Below are 23522 nucleotides of genomic sequence, written 5' to 3'. Positions count from 1 at the left end.
TTTCAAAAGCTCAGTTTGTGTTTCGTTTGAAATGGCATGACAAAGAAAAGGTCGTATTTCACTATTTTAGACGTGTAACGGAACTTTGTATGGTGATGTGACGTACACGTCTACAAGACAAGATACCATTTGAATCGTTTGTAAAATGTACTACGTGCTAACTAAATTTTTAATTATTATATTGTTCCCGATATTATTTTAATTATTTAAAAGATAGTGTTATAAAAGTGAAATATAGTTATAGATTTTCCGCGTATCCCAAAATGCATTGCAGTAATTGTAGAATCGCGGAATTGAACCACGACTTGCGCGGTGGTTAAGACATTTTAACGTTATGTTTTAAATAAGAAAATTAACCGATTACGGTAATATTAAAATTTATTTTCTTTTCCGTTATCATTATCTGTTAACATTTATATTTATGAAATTATCACTTCAACCATGCAAAAGTGCAATTGTATATGACTGGACATGGAACGATGGAAATTAACCATTAATTTTTGGATTGATTAATAAAGTTCAATCTTAATTTGAAAATAAAATCGTTTGATTATGGTATACCTTGTAAATCCTGGTCTCTCTTCCTTCTATTAAATACTCTAATAACACAGGAGAATACAAGATACATATGTTTTCGAATAAATTTTGTATACTCGGTTATTTTTAAATAGATCTTTATTTTCAGTAAAACAAGCGATTTCCAATAATGGTAAATTATCAAACTGAAATATGTAATTACAATTGAATTAGTCATTGATATACCTAGCTGTAGAAACTAAAGATTTGTTAAATAGAATCTAATTAGGCAATGATCTGTTGAATTTGGCGCGCTTTTGTTCGAGTTAGTTCGGTAAAATTCGGAATGATGGCGCAGCGAGGGGAATGGATGGACAGGTCGTGTTCGAGGAATATTGGAACAGAACCATTCAGTACGTCGCGGAAGAATGCATAGCCATTGTTGGTGCTGCGATCGTTAGTTTCTAGATCCGAGATCGTCATGGGCACGGAAAGCCATCCGATTGTACGAGACTTGAGGAAAATGTCGGTGGAGCTCGGTACGGGGCACTGATACGATATTAGTACTAGAGATTAACGTCCTTATTCGTTAGTGTGTGGAACTAGTTGGTCGGGCCGCGTCCGCGTTCGTCGCGTATGCGAACCGAGCGCTCGCGCTCGCACGAGTGAGAGTGAGTGAGTGATACGGTGGGGCACACTCGGCGACGGCCATAACACCGACCAGCCAAACTAGTTAGCAGGGAGAAAGCGCAGTGCGACCCAGTGTCCAAGACGGAGTGCTAGTGTTTTTCGATAGAATTCCTGTGAAAAGTGGACTTCCATTAATCAGGTAAGTGATTACAAATGATTTTTAAGTTTCTGGGTCCGTTGATGATAAGTATAGCGTTTGGTGTGTGTCGTGGTGGTGCGTAAGTGGCGGCTGTAGCGGCGGGCCCTTGAGAGCTTTCTTTCCCGAGCGGCCATACCGCCATGTTGAAACCTACGGCAAATCGAGTGTGAGTGAGCGAAAAGGCGGCCCGGTTATTCCGCGCGCGCCACAATTCTCCGCTGTGAGAAACATTATGATTTCTGTGCCAGTCGAGCGCTCGGCTAGATTCTCACACGGCGGCTTGCTCGTGTTTGTTGTGCGTCGGCTGGGTGCATCGGCTGGGCGCGGGTCTGCTACCCTTCCCCTCGTCATCTTCTCCTACTTGTCCTCCTCCTCTTTCTACTCCCTCATCTACCGCGTTTATTTCTCTACCGTCGTCTCTTGCTCGTCTCGCTCGTATCGCTCGTATCGAGGATCTCACCTTTCTCCTTTCTTACTATAACAACTTCTAACCACCAAGCACCTGTTCGACCCACGAATTCTTCACTTATCTCTGCCCTTGATACGAATACCAATAGTAGAACGTCTTCGCGGCATGGATTGTTCTGGCAATGCTCCTCTTCACCATTGCAGAAGCTCTTGCTTCCCATCAGAGAAATCTTATGGTCGTTCACAACATCGTTTTTTCCTATGTATTATCAATTTTCTATTTTAATAGTCAGCTCACTTTCTATACCAGTGTACCAGTTATTTGTGCTACTTTTATCAAACTTTCCATTTTGGCTTATTCTGGTTTCGAACAATAGGGTATGCACGTTGATTCTTGTATACATTTACAGATATCACTGTGTGTCAAAAGTATTATGCTTTGGACACGCTGTTTCTGATCAATTCATTCTTTATCTTATACTTTTAGCATTTGTATATATTATTTACGTACATCTTCTTGATTTTGAATTTTCGTAACTTTGTTGCACCAAATTGTTCTTTTGTCTTTAACTTGACGCTTTAGATTCCTTATATAAAGTATAATATTGGAAGGTTGCAATTGTCTATCTATGTATGTATTTATAATGAGATATATAAGAACAAATTTACAGTACGATTTAATTATATTTTAAAATCAAGATTAATTGTGTCGTATATTATTTACATCAGAAGAATAATAATAAAAGAATGATAATATAGCGTTATAAAGAAAGGCTGGAAAGATTATAGTCTAGCTATATTTATGTTTTTTATGATTATTGCAAAGAGAAACAATTCTTTTTTACATACACACAAAGAACATCTTTCATAAGTATCTGGATGTTAATAAGCGTTATTTAATTTGATACATGCATTCTGTATTACTGTTTCACAAATTATAGTTTTCAGTTATAAAAGTTTCATAAACAACTTCATTGACAGGAAAGGTTTAACAGAGCAATTTGAACGTATTTTGGTACGGTAGATAATAAATATTGCTAGTTTATGTTTAGTAAAATGGAAAAAATATATGTCGAGCATGTATCTTATACATTCGGTTTTGCATGATATGTTGAATAATTTATAGTGATGTGTATATATACATACATATACACATGTAACTTGAAAATATATCAATGTTTAACTTGCTCTAAAGCGATAAAACAATTTGGGGTTGTTACAATACGGGGTCCTGTTGTTATGTTATCCAGATGTTGCTAATGTCGCAAGTCTTGGCTGGAGGTACGGAGTCTCACATCAGTGTACAGGGCTGACATTCAAAGTACTACCGTTTGGTAGGCTTGAGTAGTGTTATGCCTCCACGGCACCAATCTCCCTGGTTGCAGCGCAATCATCTTGGCAAGCAATTAGTGAGCTACCATGCTCGATTCAGAATATATCCTTGCCATCTCGATTGTTGATGAAGCCTCATAGCGTCAAGCATCAACGTAAGGCAGTTACCTGCTGCATAGCATTTATGTACCATATATGTCGGAAAGGTAGGTGAAGCTCATTACCGTGGACTAGATGAGCCTTATATTATAAAATACACCTAGTTATTTCATGAAATGTGAAGTTTGTATCAGTTGGAGTTTAACATCTCTCGTGTAATGAATCCTGCAATTTCAAGAGACGGCTATAAACGTGGTTACTGATCTATGAAAAGCATTGAAAAATGTGGTATTTTGTGACTTTATGTTACAATGATAAAGTAAAATAGGTTATATATACAAGTGAATTTTAAAGATCAAGATATTGTAAGCCCACAATCCGATGAAAAATTTGATACTGAATGTTTTAATCCTTTCCTTTAATGTTCGTTTTTGTAATTTATTTACGCACCTGTATTTTTTTGTTGCAGAAGCGAAGCCAAGATGCAGCAGGTGGATACTATCTCGCAAAATAATTCGGTAAGCTATAGATTAACTTTCATGAAATATTAATTTAAAATGCAGCTTGCTTATTAATCTACTAATGCTATATATAAAAGCTGTATTCAGTACATATATTTCCTTTGTGTGTCCCTAATGTAGTTGACAAAATGTGCTAAACAGCATATAGAAATTCATCAATTTGTTTTTTATTTTAAAGATTTTGTTTCTTATAGAAGCAGAACAAGTTTTCTTTCATTATATTCTATTATATTAAATATAAATTACACTACTTTTCTTATTTCTTTGTTTAAATGTCTTATATAGTCTTGTGAGTAGTATCTATATAAAATTTCTTTAATTCTTAGTATAGAATTTCTAAATAGGGACACAATTTATATCGAAATTTAAACTAAATATGCTTTTTAAATTAGATATTTAGATTTGTAACTGTTAACTATATCCTCCCTCCTATTGCTGTAATTTATATCTGCTATCTATTTCTAAACTATTTACATTATTTGGAATAAAAATCAAACTTGTTTAAACTGTACTTATGTACTATGTCCTTACTCATGGTATTATGTTGAGCATAATTTTTTTCTTTATGTAATGAAATTAAGTGCTGTTTGATTGAATGGTATGTATGAATTACAGTTAGATGTGGAGGAGCGAGAAAGGCTGTGTAATATACCGAAGGTGAGATTCCTTGTTGACTATTGTTTCAACTAGGATATGTATGGTTAAAATATAAAATGGCAGCTCCAAATTTGTACCAAGAGCAATTTTTGATCTTGCTTCTATACTTTTATAAAATTATGTACAGGTAAACTAATATTAGATAGACTAAAATATAAAAAAAGAATATAAGGTTATTATATACATATTAATAATTATGTGTTTCTTGTGCATTACTTATGAAGCAAGATACTTTTTGCTGATACATTTTAGTTTTATTTGATATTAAATGTTTATAATATACATTTTTAAAGCTTGCAAGTCATTTCGTACAAAATACAATTTGGACAAATTTGTATATACTCTCTATATGTAGAGTATTTTAATAGAAAAAAATTTATGTTTGTTTCATTTTATTTAATTCAACTTCATTTTATTTTTGTTTTATCTATTTTTTTCCCCTTATTATATTTTAATTGCATGATTGTATGAAATGATTTAGAGTTGCCATTATGTTTCAGTTGGAAATATTTTTGTAACATACATATATTTTTATTACATATTCAATTAGACTTCTATTAAAAGAAATTCTAAATTGCTTGCCTGTGGTTATGGAATTTAAATATTTAGCAGCCTAATTCGCTCGTTGCATGAATGGGTTTATCTACTTTTATGATGCACGAATCTTATTACTATTCCTAAATTTATATACCATAATGAAATTCTACTAAATAGATCGATCAAATTATTTAACTTTGTTGTGTGTTAAGCAGTTTCTACTAGAATTTTGAGGGACTATCTTATTAAAAACAACAACCTCTATTCTTATCTATTAAGATAAAGGTTTTATAAAAATAAAAGTAATAGAATACCAAAGCATGATCTATATAGCAATATTATTTGCAATTTTAATTACTAAATGTTGATTTTATATAAAAAAGAAGTAGTGGTCTAATTTGTGCTTTGCAGGAGAATTTTATTTTTATTCATGGATTTAATATTACATAATAACAGTAGTTATAGAGCTAACTAATGAAATAAAGTAACATCGACATAAAATACATATGTATATACTGGATGATGCAGACAAGTGCACCTGGTAAGACAACGACTACACCAGCAACTCCGGCAAAGGAGCCACCACCACGTGATGAACCACCCGTGGAACCTGTGAATGGTGTAGTCCAACCACCTGTTGTGCCTCCACCTAATCGCCCAGGACGTGTTACCAATCAACTGCAATTTCTTCAGAAAGGTGTACTCAAGCCAGTATGGAAGCATCAATTTGCGTGGCCTTTCCAGCAACCTGTAGATGCGAAAAAGCTCAATCTGCCAGTATGTGGATTTTATATTTATTTTCTAGTGTTTATTTCATTACCTAAATATTAAGAATGTTATAAAAATATGAAGACACCTTAAACATTAATTTAACATTGTAAATATTCAATAGAATTTGATTAATTACTTGCAAATTAGTTTAATATTTGTAAATTTAATAGGATTACCACAAAATTATAAAGCAGCCAATGGATTTGGGCACAATCAAAAAACGATTAGAGAATACGTATTATTGGAGTGGGAAAGAATGCATCCAAGACTTCAATACAATGTTCACCAATTGTTATGTTTACAACAAACCTGGAGAAGATGTTGTGGTTATGGCACAAGCTCTCGAAAAATTATTTCTCACAAAGGTAGTTACACTTATTTAACATTTTATGCATATATATATATATATATATTGTACATATATGATAATTTAAAATAAATATCAACGAAACTAGGTTGCACAAATGCCAAAAGAGGAGGTGGAACTCGAACCTCCGGTTCCAAAAGGACCCAAGGGCAAGAAAGCTGGCAGAGTTGGAGCACCAGTAGGTGGTGTGGCAGGGGCTGCAGGAGGCACAGGTCGAGGTCGACCTTCCTCTGGTGCAGCTGCAGTTACTTCCAGTGTACCAAATAGCCTAACGCCTTCAGCTACGTCAGCTGGGACAACAGGTGTAATTCCTATGCCTCCTCTTGGCACCCAAGCACCTGCATCTGTACCTGGGAGCACTAATACAACTACTATTGCTCCTCCATCAACCATGGGAGTTACTCCCATGGCAACACATAACTCTCTGCCTCAACAAGTGGTCCCTCCAACTAGTGGTTACCATGCACAACCAGCAATGGATCCACAAGCAGCTTCTGCTGTGCCTCCTCCTCCTCAAGTTCCCACTGCACCTACGGTAATGCCTCCATCTCAACCAGCAAAACTTAAAAAGGGAGTGAAGAGAAAGGCTGATACCACGACTCCTACTGCGAATTCTTTTGAACCTCTATATAAACTGGATCCTAAAAATGCCAAAATACCCACAAGGCGAGAGTCTGGCCGACAAATAAAGAAGGTAAAAGTTATATCTTGTTTATTTAATAAGGTATTCATGCAACTAAGTATTTTCTAAAATGTCGAAGCGTTTATGTGTATGTTTTCATACTATCTTCATTTTGAACGTACAACCTATTCATCATTTAATCACACGTACCTAGAAAAATTATTTGATCAAAAGAATGTTGGCGGTATAAAGCTTATCTATAAAAAAAACAAAATTTAAACTTCTTTGTCTCGCTTTGCATACAACAGTAAACTTCTAGCAAAAAAAAGTTTATCATTTCAGTAATATAACTTCGTAATATGGATACGTAAATTTTTAATAATCATCTGAATAAGCTAAAATATCATATATATTCAACTATTTTTATTCCTTGCATGCTGTAATCATATCATCCATTAATACATTAACAAAGAGTTCGTAACATGGCTGTTTCAGCCAACGAGGCAAGCGGAAGACGGCTTAGTGCCATTCCACCAGGCCAACATGCCTCTGATCGGGGCAATGGCCCAACAGGTACACTTATTACTACTCCTTCATGGCCCTTCCTTTCATTTGTGTTGTCTTGTCATTTCATTTTAGATACATGTATATATATATTATAAAAAAAGAATAGAAATAGCATACAAATTTTTTGTCTTATTTTAATATTTAATATTTTTTTATATATAAACTTTCCGTTTATATATGTCGGAGATGAAAGGACATCGGGACTTTCCTTTTGGAATGTTGGGAATGGGAAAACCCCCAATAACCTAGTCCAGACTTTTACTATAGCTACACTTAAGTAATAAAAATAAGAAATAGTTTTAGTGTTCTAATCCGATTTTATGACGATGGGCTAAACGTGAACCGTGGGTACGTTCAGTGACCCGCTATGTTTTCTTCGAGCCCAAGCCCATCGTCATAAAATCGGATTAGAACATTAAAACTATTTCTTATTTTTATTACTTAAGTGTAGCTATAGTAAAAGTCTGGACTAGGTTATTGGGGTTTTTCCCAACATTCCAAAAGGGAAATCCCGATGTCCTTTCATCTCCGACATGTATTTTGTTCATTTCTCAATTTAGGTTACAGTGTAAATTAAAAATGCTTTCATGAGTTGATATCTTTTTTCTTTTCTTTTCTTCTGTTTTTTTTCTTTTTTTTTTACAATTTATGGTGTTTGATAATGTAATTTCTTAATTTTTTCATAATTGTATTTATTATGTTAAATATTATTTTGCAGCCTCAGCATACTACTGGGAAGTCGAAAGAAAAGCTTTCAGAAGCTTTGAAATCCTGTAACGAGATTTTGAAAGAATTATTCTCAAAGAAACATTCGGTAATGTATTATGAATCTTATATATGAATAGAAAGAACATTAAGTCTATCCTTCAATCTATAATTTACACTCTAATTGTGTACAGGGATATGCATGGCCATTTTACAAACCAGTTGATGCAGAACTCCTGGGCCTCCACGATTATCATGATATTATCAAGAAACCAATGGATCTTGGTACTGTAAAGGTTAATGTTTTTTAAACTATTTAGATTAGATTTTGTATTGTATTCTTTTAAAAATCTGTGTTTTTAACTGACACAATCGTTCTTTTACAGACAAAAATGGATAATCGTGAATATAAAACAGCGCAAGAGTTCGCTAGTGATGTGAGACTCATATTCACTAATTGTTATAAATACAATCCTCCTGACCATGACGTTGTTGCAATGGCTAGGAAACTTCAAGATGTTTTTGAAATGAGGTTCGTTTTTACAAATATCTATGCTAAAATTTATTTATTTTTCCTATCTTACTTAATGAAATGAGACGTTTAATGAATTAGGTATGCGAAAATTCCGGATGAACCAATGGGAAGTATGGTTGGCATGAAGGGTAGCAGTAGTAGTGCTAGCAGTTCCGGATCTGAAAGTTCTTCTGAGAGTGATGATTCAGATGAAGAACGTACTCAAAAATTAGTTGCTTTACAGCAAGAGGTATTTTTTAATCTTTTATATTGATATAATTTTTTTTATATATGTAGTACAAAAAAATGAATTTGGTTTACAGCTGAAAGCTATGCAAGAACAAATGAGGAAATTAGTGGAAGAAAGTGGTAAGAAGAAAAGTAAAAAAAAGAAACCAGATAAGACAAAGTCAAGGCCAATGAGCAATAAAAGTAGTAGCCTAGTTGCCAGTCATACTGGTGCCATGAAAGAACTAATGAAACCAAGTGGTGGAATCCCAAGTGTCTCTGATAGTGTTGGTGCTAGTATAGCCAGTGTTGCAATGGGAGCGGGTGATTTAAAAATGCCTGGTGGTATGGGTGGTGATCTTCATCATCCTGCAATAGCGGTAGGACCTAATAAAACTCATGCAACAGGAAGCATGAGTCATCATCTGCCAACGGCGGCAAATGCTAAGCCAAAGGGAAAAGGAAGAGGGCCCGGGAAAGCTGCAACAGCAAATACTGCAAATAAGAGGCCAAAAGCAAATAGCAGATCAGCTGGAACTAAGAAGAAAAACGCTAGTAGTCAACCGCCACCCATTACATTTGACTCAGAAGATGAAGATAATGCTAAGCCAATGTCTTATGATGAGAAAAGGCAACTTAGTTTGGATATTAATAAATTACCTGGTAAGTAATAATAGTTAATGGATAGTTAATAATATAAATATGAAAGTTCGTTTTAAATGTAAGAAATTTTTTCTCAGAATACATTGTTAATTTTTTTTATTACAGGAGATAAATTAGGACGTGTTGTGCATATAATACAATCTCGGGAGCCTTCATTAAGGGATTCCAATCCAGATGAAATTGAGATTGATTTTGAAACATTGAAACCATCCACACTGAGGGAATTAGAAAGCTATGTCGCTTCGTGTCTTAGAAAAAAGCCACGTAAGATTTATTTTAGGTTCTGCAACAGTTTTATAATTTAGATTCGTTATCTGGATTTCTATTCTTTTTTATTATTTTAAAACAACTAGGGTATTTTTTATAGTTATTAAAATATAAAAATATATTTGAATAAGTAATATAGTTCAAAGATATAATGAAATAAATGTTACTAGGTTTAATTCTTGATAATACTGCATTAGTAGTATTTACTGTTGATAGAGATATAATATCTCTTATAATTTACTATTTCAGGATTGTTAAATAATTATTATAATTTATTTGAATATACTCATTATTTTGATATAGTTTTTAAAGCGAAGCTTCGTTTAATAAATAATACATGCTTATCTATATACATTTTTAATGTATTCGACATTTTCGTATTCTTCATAGATAAAAAAGTCAGTGGTAAATCTAAGGATGAACAAATGGCAGAGAAAAAACAGGAGCTTGAGAAAAGATTACAAGATGTTACAGGGCAATTAGGCAATGTTAAGAAAACAGCTAAAAAAGGTTGGTACTTTGACTATAATATAAGCCTGTATTTCTATTTTTTATAGATGAAGATAGAATATTATAGCATAAAGTGATTACAAATATCTAAATTTATTCTCAAATTTGTTTAACAGAGGACAGTAGTAAATCGGTCGATGTAGTTGGAACTGGAGGAGCTAGTGGGCCTTCGCGATTGTCAGCATCGAGCAGTAGTAGCAGTGATAGTGATTCCAGCAGTAGTTCTCTTTCTTCGAGCTCCAGTGATTCGAGCGACAGTGAAGCAGGTTAGATATAAACCTCATGTAACTGTTGCTATTATTAGACCCTTACTTGGGAACAATAAACTACTTAAAAACAAGTAGTTTTCATGAAAATATGAACTAATTTTTCTGTGAGATTTAAAATTATGGAGTTATTTGCGACTGTTTATTTAAAAAATGAATATTTTTAGTCAAAAATTTTCATAACATTTATTATCTAGTAACTTATCCCGTAGAGCACAGGTTTCTATTCACGTTTATGCTCATAAATATTATAAAGACAATATGCTTATAAACCTCTAGCAAGCACTTAATGTTCAATATTTTCATTTTCTTTAATATTTCACTTTTTTGTCATATCACGACAAATTAGTTATAATCTGTACATTTCTATTTATACTTTCTATTTATAATATCCCTATATACTTGTATATTCTTTGATTTGTCAAGTATATTTGTTTAAACTAACTATATAAAGAAGCTTATTACTTTAAATGAAATATGAAAATCATAGACGTGAATCTCTCCTAGTTATTTCAAATAAGGTTATTCGCCATTTCATGTGGGTACTTGCTATATATTAATAAAAGGTACAGATATATGTATGAAGATTTTATATATATATATATATATATATATATATATATATATATTTTTATATATATATATATATATAAAATCATTACTTTGTTTTACTTTGATGTTATTTCTATCGCATAAAGAGAATGTTACTGTTTATGCATGATTTATCTTGTGTCTCAGTTATTGTAAAATTGCTTTTATTTTATTTATTTACTATTTTTTCTAATATCATTAATCTCCAATAAATATTATATAATTACCTAATCTCCTAAAAAGAATTTGCATGCGACATAATACATTTATAATTTATATATTGTATTTTTATGAATAGATTATTAATTAAAAGATACTATGTTATTATACCAGATTTGTATCTTCTTATACAAGAAAATGATAATAGCATTTAATACCCCATGATTTGGCGATGACTTAATATTTAGAAAAGATAACTTGAACTCTGTGCCTAACTAATTTTGTATTGGCAACCAAACAATCGAATATATTAGTGCAACATTATTGATGCAATATATGCAATGGTGATGTTGGAAAGTAAATATAAAAAGATTTTTTAAATGAGGGTTCGACTGCACAAACGCATCGCAAATATCTTCTTAAGCTGCTAAATCTTGCTTATTAATTGTATTTATTAGGACGGCGTTATTCGTATAGCTTAAGTGCTGCGTTATATTAATGCAAGTACGAGTATGGTGTCAAGTTTCATCGCGAAAATATACTTATTGTCATTATGAAATTGATATTGGATAAATACATAACCATAGATTTATTTACATTTGCGTATAATTTTTTAAATAAACGTATCTTTGAAAGTGTTTTTGAACATCAAATCTGAAACTTGACACAATCAAAGAATTTTTATTTAATTTACTAGACAATATGCAATGGTAAGAAAAAAGGTGAGCTAGTGGAGTGCAGACTGTGTTTAGAGGATACCATATGCCATGCCAGCTTGTTTCACAAATTATATTATTGATTAAAGATGATTACTTATATTTTCTCTTGCCCTGTCGGTGTTGACAATACATTCTGTTGCTCGAAAGTCAAGTATAGTTCACTATTCAAGGTCACTGAATTTTTCACTGCAGTCTGATGTTAAAGTGTGTAAGAACACATGTGTTTTGAAACTGATCGGACATTTGGAATAGTAAGGTTGTGCAGTTCGAACATAAGAAAGTCGCATAAAACATATGTAAAGAACATACTAAACTATAGCTACAGGGACTGTAGTGTCAAATGTTAGTACCTTGGAGTATACATTGTAGCTTCTCCTGACAATTATATTGTCCTACGTAACCCAAGCAACATCATGCAATATATTAACTCTTGCAAATTTAATATTTATTTACATTAATTGATAAGCAGAGCATTACTTGTATCACTGTGTTTTTTAAATCATTAAGTTTGTTTCCTCACATTGATTCATTCATGTCGTATCATTTCTCAGAAGATAGTACAATGATATTTAAGGAGCGTCATTATTACATTAAGTGTAAATATGCACTTATTACCTGAGTGACGTGAGAACTGTGTTTAGGCTTCTGAACACTATATTTGTTCCCACAGTTTAGACTGGACTTAATAGTCAATATTTAAGAAAAACAAATTAGGCAGTAATATTATGATACACACGGGAGACAAATGCAGACAATGTGTATTGGGGGCTGGATTTGCAAATCCACATTCTAAGGTTATTATAATCCACAGCTTTCGCGTCAAATACTGATTTTGATTAGATACACCCTTGTATTAATTGTTTCCGCAAACAATTTCAGAGCTCACATATTTCCTAAGAAACTCTTACCTAAAGTTACCTCATATAATGATTTTCATTTCTCAATTAGTTTGATTTTGATAAAGCCAAAGAAGTGGTGCTTCCTTTAAAAAGTCAATTACTAAGATTTATCACCTCATAAATACGCTTTGGTATAATAGTACACTATATTATTTAGATGAAACGGTGAAATTAAGTTAAAATCTTAATTCTTCCTTTAACTACATGGATTCGAGTAAAAGATAGTTACAAAACAAATGTAAAGTGTGCGGAGAAAGTGATATGTGATACAATCAATAATTTTCATTTATTTTTTATGAGATTAATGACTTTGAGCATACAAGGTTTATGTTGACATATCAGAGAACGGCAAGGGGAGTGTACAAACTGACAACACAGACAGATAAAGGTAGATACATTGTTTCTAATGAATAGAGGGAACTGACGACAATTATAGAAGAATTAAGAACGAGAGCAGGTGGAAGAAGTGGTCTACAATACAAACAAGACACCCTAGCCTCCAGACACATTGTTTGCACTCCGCTAAGCTTTGCTAATCGTCGTTTCATTGTTCTATTTACCACTAATTCTTCATTGATAGCCATTGTCAGTTTTTCATTTTTAAAGTTACTTGAACTACAGTTTAGTACAGTTTCGTTTTAATAAATCAATATCACTATGTCAGATAATAATTATTAATTATGTAGATTGGTGTGGTTTTACATACCTTGCTATATAAAAGGATACTTATCCTTATCAAAAATAAATCTGGTTTCGTCTCAGTAATACATTTCTTGAATATACATAATACATGCAACTGGTTCATAGTATTCGTGTTATAAACAAGTCTCAAATAACATTAATTTTAACCCGTCCTATTAAAACGTTTTTAGAAAACCTTTTACACGAGTTCGAATGAAGTTAATTTTAGTGATATTTTGTTTTTATATTTCTATGTATAAATATTTGCTCCGTGATAGCGTTTTTGTTGAAATATCATGTAAAAAAAAAGAACTTTAGTTCTTATATATAGTAAAGTATATACGTGAGAAGTTATGGACGTAATTGATATAAGATTTGAGGGTGCATTCGAGAAAGCACTTCACGCTTCAAAATGTTGCATAACATGAACATTAAAAAAAAGAAAAGTGATCAAATTTGCACTCAGTACAATTTAATGTTATCATTAATCGTACAGTCAGCAGCGTACTTACTGTTCCAGCAAAAGAATGAAGTTGGAAGAAATTAATTATAACTAATTTTGTGAAAAGAAACTATAATTGGTCAGGAAACTATTCGTTGATTTCTAAAAAAATTATAAGCACTAAAATAGATACAAAACGTTGTTCGAAATAGTCCTACTATTTATGTTTCTCAAAATACTGAAAGTAAATAGAAAAATTCCAATTAATTAGTTAGACTATGTGAGATCAAATTAATGGCGTGTGCTGAATTAGATAGAAACTATGCATCTACTACAATACAATCACCATTAGCTTGTAACACGAGATATAGGGCATTTTATAATAATACTGATATTGCCTTCCGAAATTTTTTGTAGCATTTATTCCATATAAAAGCACGCGTCAACATTTTTTCGCATCTTTAGACTGGAACGTCATTCTTCCTTCGAGATCGTTATACGCAAAAGCAGATTCAACGAACTTGCTATTTTATCGAGGTTCGAGATATCCTTTTTATTTAAAACCACTAATTATTCTAGCTCTCAACAATCACACGTGCGTTCCATCTGTTTTGTGCGTATTACGTGTTGAATATCAACAATAACACAAGCATACGCGTTTTGTACATAGTGAAAACTAATATATCATAAAATATTAATAATAGTTGTAAGTTAAGAGAAAAAGAGGCGACAGAGAGGAAACTTTTTTAAATGCATATACAAAGATAGTAGATGAATGAAGTAAAAAAGATGAAAAATATTGATTCTTCAAAATCGTACAGAGTCGGGGTTGGCTCATTTGGTGGTCCAGTTAACTATATTATATAAATTAAGATATGCTGGAACTTCTACTCGATGTTTCTTCGCTCTTCGTTATTTCCTCTTGCAATTGTTTTGTCTTGTATTTGTACATTCTGTGAATTGTAGTTTACTATCGACCATTCCATAGATGAATATGATTTATTTACGAGCATGAATCAGATTAAATATAGTGTTAGAATCGCTGCTTGTAACTGATTGATATCGTACAAACATCGAGCAGGAGCATTTTGCCACCGATCTCAATATTGTGCTAACTGCGACTTGAAATTACATTTGAAACCGCTTGTACGAGTATGAGACTCCTGTATCATTCATGTTTAAGTTGATTGTACTATTTACGTCACTTTTATTTGCATTAATTTTATTACACTGCATTAATTATATTATATTACAATTACAATACACTGTATGAGTACTGAGGAAAAGAAAAAAAAAACGAAGGCAGTTTGATGGTTTTTGTAGTCAACACTTTGTAATCATCATTTTCGTCACTGTCATGATTATTATATTGTAACGATCATTATTATATTATTATATTATATTATTATTATTATTATTATTATTATTATTATTATTATTATTATTATTATTATTATTATTCTCGTGGGAACTGCGTGCTCCTCGCATACATATATATGACGTTATATATATGTGTATGTGGCAATTTCGCTGCACGTGAGCGTGAACACATATGCGTGCGCGTGGTATGTATGTATTATATGTACGTGTGTGTGTATATATATATATATATACATATATATATATATATATATATATATATATGTGTGTATATATATGCACACGCAATTATTCATAAATGAATTGAATACAACTAACTTTATGTAGAATGAGAAAAAGAATTGTTCAGCGCATTAAAATTTTTTAATATAAAGAGATCATTAAGATGAAAGTGTCCACACAAAAAGTCATACAATTGAGATATTTAAATTAACATTGTTGTACACAGTGATACAATTATAATATAAGCATATGAATAAAATCTATTAGAAAATATATGCTCAAAGTCTTTTGATTTTGTTTCTAATATATATAACATTTAGCTGGCATTCTCTGAGAGAATTTTTTTAAATTCTGAGAACAAGCATTCATGATTGGTATCCTCTGCACACTGCATTTCACTATGTCTTCATCAATCTGTCTCTTGTAACGAGAAAACGGTTGATTGCACGTATTCACCATTAGATGCACGTTACATTCAATTGCAGGAAACTCTTCCAATCGTCCTCCAAGAAAGAAAACAAAGAAGAGTACACCAAGTGCAGGACCACCTTCGACAACGACTACAGTTACATCGGTAAGATTTTATCTTGTAGGAACCAGTAGATCACAATGTTTGCATCGATTAATTGTTAACTCGTTCCATGTCTTCTTTTTTTTCTTTATTGTCACAACAAAATATTATAATCGAAGTATATTTATAATCACGTTAATTATGTTTCTTACTTTGATAATTACATTCATGTTTCGTATAGTGTACTTAGTTTAGTCATATACGTTTAGTCATGCATATACGTATTTTTTATAAATGATATTATATTTGTCTTCTATATCCGAGTTTTCCTGGATACATAGTACATAGTAAAGTACATAGTACATAGTAAAACATTTTTTCTTTTATGCATGATATATTAAATGACAGTACACTCTTTAGGCACCTACATTGAATCATACCGGAGGTCTTTTAATGAACAGTCAACCTCCAACAAATTCTACGGGACCAATAACAAAACCAGCTGTAACACAATCTAGCAACGTCTCCTCGGAACAAGGTGTGTACAAACTATTTGAATTATTTAAGTGAATTAAATTAATGTTAATGTTCAAAACAGGAAATACTCATATAGATGATCAAGTGATTGTATTTACAGACAAGATAATTTTCAAGGAGGTTTTATACTTTAACATGTATACATTACTAAACACCATTCAACAAAATATTTTATCACAACTTATAGCATTGTGGCGTATAGAAATATGTACTATCAAAAGCACGTCGCACTCTCTCATGAAGACATATCAAATTTTGTATTCTATGTCTGTAATTATATGTTATATTAATTTCACATTTATAATAATTTGTTAGGTGGTAATAGTCAACAGTCTGTGGCAGTAGCAACTGTTACAACTGGTCAAGGAATGCCTGTAGCAGGTCACGCATCCATGCCAGCGCAACCACCGCGATCCACCGCTATGGTTACGACTGCTCCTGTAAAAAAACCTACACCGCCACCAGCAACTACATCTAATCCACCAACTCCACCACCGAGTGTTACACCTACAAATACGAATTCTATAGTAGCTTCACCGGTTGTGCCTCAGCCACCACAGCCACCAACATCCGTCAGTTCTTTCCCAAATGCAAACACACCTGTACCTACAGACGGGGCAACTTTAACTCAACAGTCAGACCTTTTGCAACCATACAATGCTCTAGGTATATGTTTTATTGTACTGCATGCAGCACTATACCCGTTTAATTGCAGCGATGCTTAACCGATTGATCGATTGAATATTTGACTATAGAACTATTTACTTAGTATATTAAGCAAGCATCTTCTGTACGTTGCTTACACTCGATACTTTTCACTTTAATTCCAAACTTATTTAGAGGTGAACAAGCCATACAAATATGACATCTATCCAGATAGTTGCAGAGATCAGTCGCAATTAAACGGGCATTGTCGTAATTAATAAGATTTATATTTTGTTTTATTTTATTTTTATAATACAAAACCTACGTCAATATGTTCTTATAAAATTTTCTTTTTGTATATAGCTCCTGTGCCTACTACGCAAACGTCATTAGAACAAACGATGTCATTAAAAAAAAAGTCGCACATACCAATGATTCAAACGCCGCATACAACAAATAATAATACAAATTTAAATTTACTGCCTGATGTAAAAACACCAGTGAATATGATGCCTGCAAGTATGGCATCTAACTTAAATTTGGGAAATATTACCATGGCAAATCTTAATATGAATTTGTCACAAGGATTGGCCACGCATATGTCAATGCACAATCAACTAGAGAGTATGATAAATACAACATCACCATTGACCAATATACAAAATTCTCATAACGCTACAATGTCGCAACAGCATTCCAATGGATTTTCCAATATTAAGCGTGAGAATTCTCCTCCCAATATGTTGAATAATAATGGTATAGCTGGTCTTAATATGGGGATGAATATGGGTGGAATGGGCTCAATTTTTGATCCTATGCCCATCGTTTCTATGCCAATGCAAATATCTCAAATACCAATCAAGAAAGAAGAAAAATCGATATCAGTTCCTCAGTCACAAATGCCACAAAAATCTATGGATGGTATGTATCATAATTAATTTAGGTTCAAAGCATGCATTACAAAGCATATCTATGTTACACCTCAGCAAGTTTCAATCTTTATGTTTAAATTTAATTCATTATACTTATACATATCATTCGATCGCTTTTATTTTCTAATTGTTTCTCACATTTCCTATTTGATACTAAAATTGTATGCGCGTGCGTGCTTGTATGTATTTAGTAATACAAAATATTTCTACTTTCTTATATTTTAAATAATGCTTTTTCATTTTTCTTCTTGCATGGCGAACCTAGTATTTTCTGGTGTTGTAAAGCAAATGCATCAGATTTGTTGAAAATTTGTTTAATCCTCGCTACCTTTCTTTAATGTATACTGTTCACATTCTAGACTGCTATATTAATTGCTTACTAATCGAATATATAATGCTATTGCTCTAGCCGGAGCTCTTTTTGCAGAAATGAGTACAGGAATGCCACCAATGGGAAATCATTCGAGTTCGCAGCTCATGCCTGAGAAAAAGATGACACCGCCTGATTCGAAAAATCCTGTGTCGAATTTTGCTTCAGCTTTTAAAAACAAGGTAGAGTAACAATCGTTCAATTACGTATTTTTCTTTCTTTCCTATATTATTCGTATCTAATCTTCTTTCTCTGTTAATCTTATGCAGACTGTAGAACAAAATGTAAAAAATGCTTCATCGTGGTCATCTTTAGCACAAGCATCGAGTCCCCAATCTGCGGCAGGAAGTAGTATGAAAAGCGCTGCACAGGACTCATTCCAAGCATTCAAAAAGCAAGCGAAGGAAAAACAAGATAGGGTTAGTATGAATGATATTTATTTTGTGAATAATACAATAATTTTATTTGAACATAATGTATATGTGGTTACTTAATACAATATTTTCTTATTTCTTCCGTTTTATCTAGATAAGATACATACATGTGCGATATATGTTGCAATGAATACTAATTTTGTTTTATAGCAAAGAGCTCTGTTGGAACAACAAGAAATGCGTAGACAACAGAAAGAACAAGCAGAACGAGAGCGCTTACGGCAAGAGAGCGAAAGAAGAAGAGAACGAGAAGAAGAAGATGCATTAGACAAGGTCAGGAAAACCGTTGGTGATCAACAAGGAAACGTCATGACTGCTACATCAAGGGCAGAAGAGGTCAAAGCTATTGTCGATACTGATAGTAGTAGTCCAAGTCATTCATCCAGTCAAGACAAGGCTGCAGCTGAAAGAGAACGTCAAAGATTACGCGAACAAGAACGACGACGGCGCGAGGCGGTAAGTTTCATTTTAACTTTTTATCTTTTATCACCTTTAAAGTTTTACCTATTATAAATGTATAACAAGATTCAAACATACAGCGCCAGTAGACAGAAACAATATCATTAAAATCAAGGTAGAAAGTATTTAACATGTTCACGCCAGCGAGTACGACCGGTGGCTCACGCTCGAGTCTCCCATCAGGCGGCGTGCATCACCGGTGGCTCATACTTGAATGTTCTTCTTCGTAAATTGTAGTTCTTCGTTTCGTAACTAGAGAAAATTGCCGTATAGTTGAAAATTTAAATAATAGAAATTAAAATTTAATTAATAATAATATGCGGCCCTCAAATAATAATCCATACGAGCGCCGCCCCACAGCGAGAAACACAAATAGCAGCAGCGCTGGCGTGAACGTGTGAAAGATAACAGAAGTGTTGAATGGTTTTATAGCAAGAATTAGTCGCTAGTCGATTTTCTTTCGTCTACAATTGTTGCAGACGAGTTTCCTAAGAATGGGTATATTTATTATTTCAGATGGCTGGACAGATTGATATGAACATGCAAAGTGATTTGATGGCTGCGTTTGAAGAATCGTTATAATGTTATTTGCTGCTCATTGTAAATCCATTAAAACCGGGCAGGACTTGGATGAATGTGTGGCGCTGGACGATACAGAAGAAACGTATTAATATATACGTCAGTCAATAACAAATAATAATAATAATAAAAAATAAAGAAATAATAGTGAAATAACAATAAACTGAATAAAAGATCGGTGTAACAGTAAAAAAATACAATGGTGGTGCGAGTTGGGACATTCCAACGGAAAACCCTGATTTCATCGTTCGAGTGAATCAGAAGAGACAGTTTATCAAATGATGGAAAACTTGTGTGTAATCGACGGACACCTAAGTGTGACCTAATGTAATTAGATAAATACTTACACAATACTTTGAAAATGCTACACTGACTATTGTGTTACATTTTTCCGGGTTTCATAAGTTTGTACTTTATGTAAATTTGGAAACAAAACAAAAAAATATTATACAGAAGATAAGTGAATGAAAGAAAGCGTATGAGAGAGAGAGAGAGAGAAAGAGAGAGTATATATTACGTGCGATCAACGAATGGATGAGTATGAGAGCATGGGGGAAGAGTAAAAGTTGTGTGTATATTTAGTTAAGTTTTATATTTTTCCACATTCAGTCATTAATCGTTGGTAGGATTATATAGACAGTGTTTCTGCCAATAATACATATAATTATTAGCAATTACTAATAATTTCATTGCATATTTCTTTCTGGATTATGAATATATACTATTTGTAATCACGAAATAGATAGGCTTGTTAAGTCAATACTATAGAAAAAAATATACCTAATATGCGGAGATACACATTGATGAATTTAATCGTATTAATCGTTACGATAGCCCAATCTATATCGATTTCAATTGACTTGGAAATCAGAGAGGGCCAATCGATTGATTTGAAGAAACAAGAAAAAAGAGAGACGAGGAAAGAAATATTTGTAAACTCACCTTAGAAAAAAGTCGTCAATTATTACGAATAATGGTAAGGTGATTATAGAATGATGTAGTATCAATCCTACCAACCTTTAGATCAGATTCCACATATGTACCTAATCCTTGGTATACTCTAGGATCACAGAAACAGAAAGTGTAACACGGTACCGACTCGTAAATGAAACATTATCTAGAAAATAATTACGGGTTTTTTCTTTTTTTTTTTTTTTTGACAAAAATGAACTGTTTGTGTGAAAGAATTTATTAGAAAGAGGGTAAGAAGTAAATTATTAAGATGCAAAGGGTATTTTTTTCAAGGGGTCATGATTAAAATTTTACAAAGAAGAACTCGGCCTTTTGTATGTTGTATGTGATCTGTCAGTAATAATGCGTATCCTGAGTAGAAACATTCAATCGGCAAAAGAAGTACAAAAAACGATATCTAATTTGAAAAACCGATTACTGATTGAAATTCGAATTTATTGCGTGCTGCTATTATTCTACTACTATTACAAACGGATTCATTTTTAAAGAAGTATTTGAATTTGTAGAAGTTACGATAATAATGGCGATAGTAGTGGATAGACATTACGTAATAACAATAGTTATTATGTAAGTTATATCATTATTATTATTATTATTATTATTATTATTATCATTAATATTAATTATTATTATTAATAATATTATTAATATTATCATTAAATTATTTCATTAAAAGGAATTTTATTTTTTTAAGAGCCTTTTCAAACCTGCAATGTCTTTCTCTTTATTGTAGCGTGACAAATGAGTTTTTATTTGGAGTTAAAGAAACGCTACGTTCGCATAAGCTGTTTGTGGTAAAACATGTTCGATTTTATTTTTATCTTAATTCGGAAGAGTTTATTGTTCACAAATACATGTTGCTTTTTACGTGATACTAGAACAAATATTTTGCAACTGCAAATAATGCGAAGATCTTTTATGATATTCAGAGAAGGACGTATACGCAATTTAGTACATACTTTGATACACGATGGTTACAACATCATCAGAATGAGCTCGTTTTGCTCTCAAGTAATCGTTGTTTTCGCTTTATATCAAGGCGTACACGATATTGATGGTAGATCACCAATACGTAGCGTTTAATTTTATTTATTCTGCGTTTCTTTTAACACGATTTATCATGGTATGGTACAAGAATTCAGCTTTCGAAAAACCTGATGAAGTTTAGCGTTGTCGTTAAAAAGGAAGTGTCATTTTAAAAATCGGCCGTGCCATTTTAAAGACAAATTTTGAAAGAAAAATTTCTCGAAAGGCACGACCGACGAGACAAAAAGAGTTGACTAGCGTTTAAATTGCTATGTACCTCGCCGAAAGATGACCGCAGCTAGCGATATTAAAGCGTATACAAATAATTTATTATTACACACGCCTTTAGACCTGATTCTGTCGCATTAAATTTATTTTGTATAGTGTTTCGGGTTTCTTTCGGGTTTTTTTCTAAACGATCGCAACTGGACTTCACGTGGAAGAACGTGTCCAGATGACGAACAGGAAAGTGTAGGAGGCGTATCAATGCTAAAGATCACGAAAGATACACGATCATTAGTATTCACATTTGTAAAGTAACGTTGATTGTATGTGTGCGTGTGTATGATTTGTTTAGTTACGTATAAATTACGACCAGCCGAGAGAAACGTAAATTCTAAGTGCAAGTGCATCGATGCACCGACTGGAAAAACGTAACGATTGAACCATAATGTCGTAAGTAATCGTTCGAAGTATTCGTCGGATATAACGATAAAATTTACTGCGCGATGTGGTTGTTTCTGGTCGATTGAAATATCGCGCGAGGAAACAGGATCGCAGGGAAACGGTTCGAAACATGATTGACGCAATAAAGTGGAGAGGAAAAATTTCTGATCATATTCGCACCGATATTTGTAATCCTGTTTTCGTTGCTAAGTGCATCGGAGATGGACGAGAAACATGTCTATTGCGATATAATAAGTATCCATCTATGGAATGGTTCTTTATTCTCATGTGTTGTGTGCGCTTTCATATCAGTACGATCACACGTTCGTTGATCGTCAATACTAATTCTAGCAATACTAAGTAGACTATCTTACATCTTTATTTTATTTTACATGCCGGAATTGTTTCCGGATGTTTGTCAATCAAAATTCAAGATTTACGATGAAATCTTGGCTCTCGACCTCTAGCAATCTATTTACAGCGATACTGACGTTCGCGTCTTAGCATGTATAATGATTTAGTCATCCATATGTTAATTGTTGTTGTATGCACTTAACGCGATAGGGCAATTCCTCGCGAGGATGTGCGTAATTGCGAAATAAGCGAAAGCGAGAAATGATCGATCGTGTTTTCTGTTCTTGTAAATTAGAGTGTTCTTTCGGTATAAAATGATGTTTCCAGGAGATAATGGAATTGTCCTAGATATAAATCGAATGAAGTTTAAGCGTAAGCGTAATAAATATGCCGTTTTCGTTCATTAACGTTTATCATTATCGGTATTCGAGCAAGATTTTTCGCGAATGCGTGTATTGGCGTGTATTGGCAAATATAATTGTAAATTCAATATATTTGATATTCGAGTATGATCGTGGTACGCTATAATGCGATGTAATATATGACACAAAATGTTAGCAGATAT

The 23522-nt window shown here is 32.8% G+C and overlaps 1 protein-coding gene across 6 annotated transcripts; it reads left to right on the top strand.

The window, feature by feature from the left end:
* Positions 1-913: 913 nt before the first annotated feature.
* LOC138179653 (bromodomain-containing protein 2) lies at positions 914-21586 on the top strand. Of its 6 annotated transcripts, none has more exons than XM_069112662.1 (24): positions 914-1345; positions 3004-3291; positions 3654-3702; positions 4321-4362; positions 5428-5676; positions 5841-6035; positions 6126-6731; positions 7155-7232; positions 7945-8040; positions 8126-8227; positions 8318-8463; positions 8545-8695; positions 8769-9336; positions 9442-9600; positions 9994-10113; positions 10230-10379; positions 15958-16046; positions 16404-16521; positions 16836-17186; positions 17529-18086; positions 18525-18649; positions 18737-18886; positions 19052-19357; positions 19877-21586. In XM_069112662.1, exons 2-24 carry the CDS (start codon positions 3281-3283, stop codon positions 19940-19942), a joined length of 4485 nt encoding a protein of 1494 aa, XP_068968763.1. In that variant the 5' UTR covers positions 914-1345; positions 3004-3280; the 3' UTR covers positions 19943-21586. The 6 variants fall into 6 exon arrangements, with proteins under 6 accessions (XP_068968763.1, XP_068968762.1, XP_068968764.1 ...); XM_069112661.1 differs by having other exon boundaries at positions 18507-18649; XM_069112663.1 differs by lacking the exon at positions 3004-3291 and having other exon boundaries at positions 18507-18649.
* The last annotated feature ends 1936 nt before the right edge of the window (positions 21587-23522 follow it).

Source organism: Bombus flavifrons, chromosome 5, assembly GCF_040668555.2.
Source record: "Bombus flavifrons isolate JBK064 chromosome 5, iyBomFlav1_principal, whole genome shotgun sequence".
NCBI classification, from domain to species: Eukaryota; Metazoa; Arthropoda; class Insecta; order Hymenoptera; family Apidae; genus Bombus; species Bombus flavifrons.
Note: the sequence above shows the minus strand (reverse complement) of the source record. Positions and strands in the feature narration are given on the sequence as shown.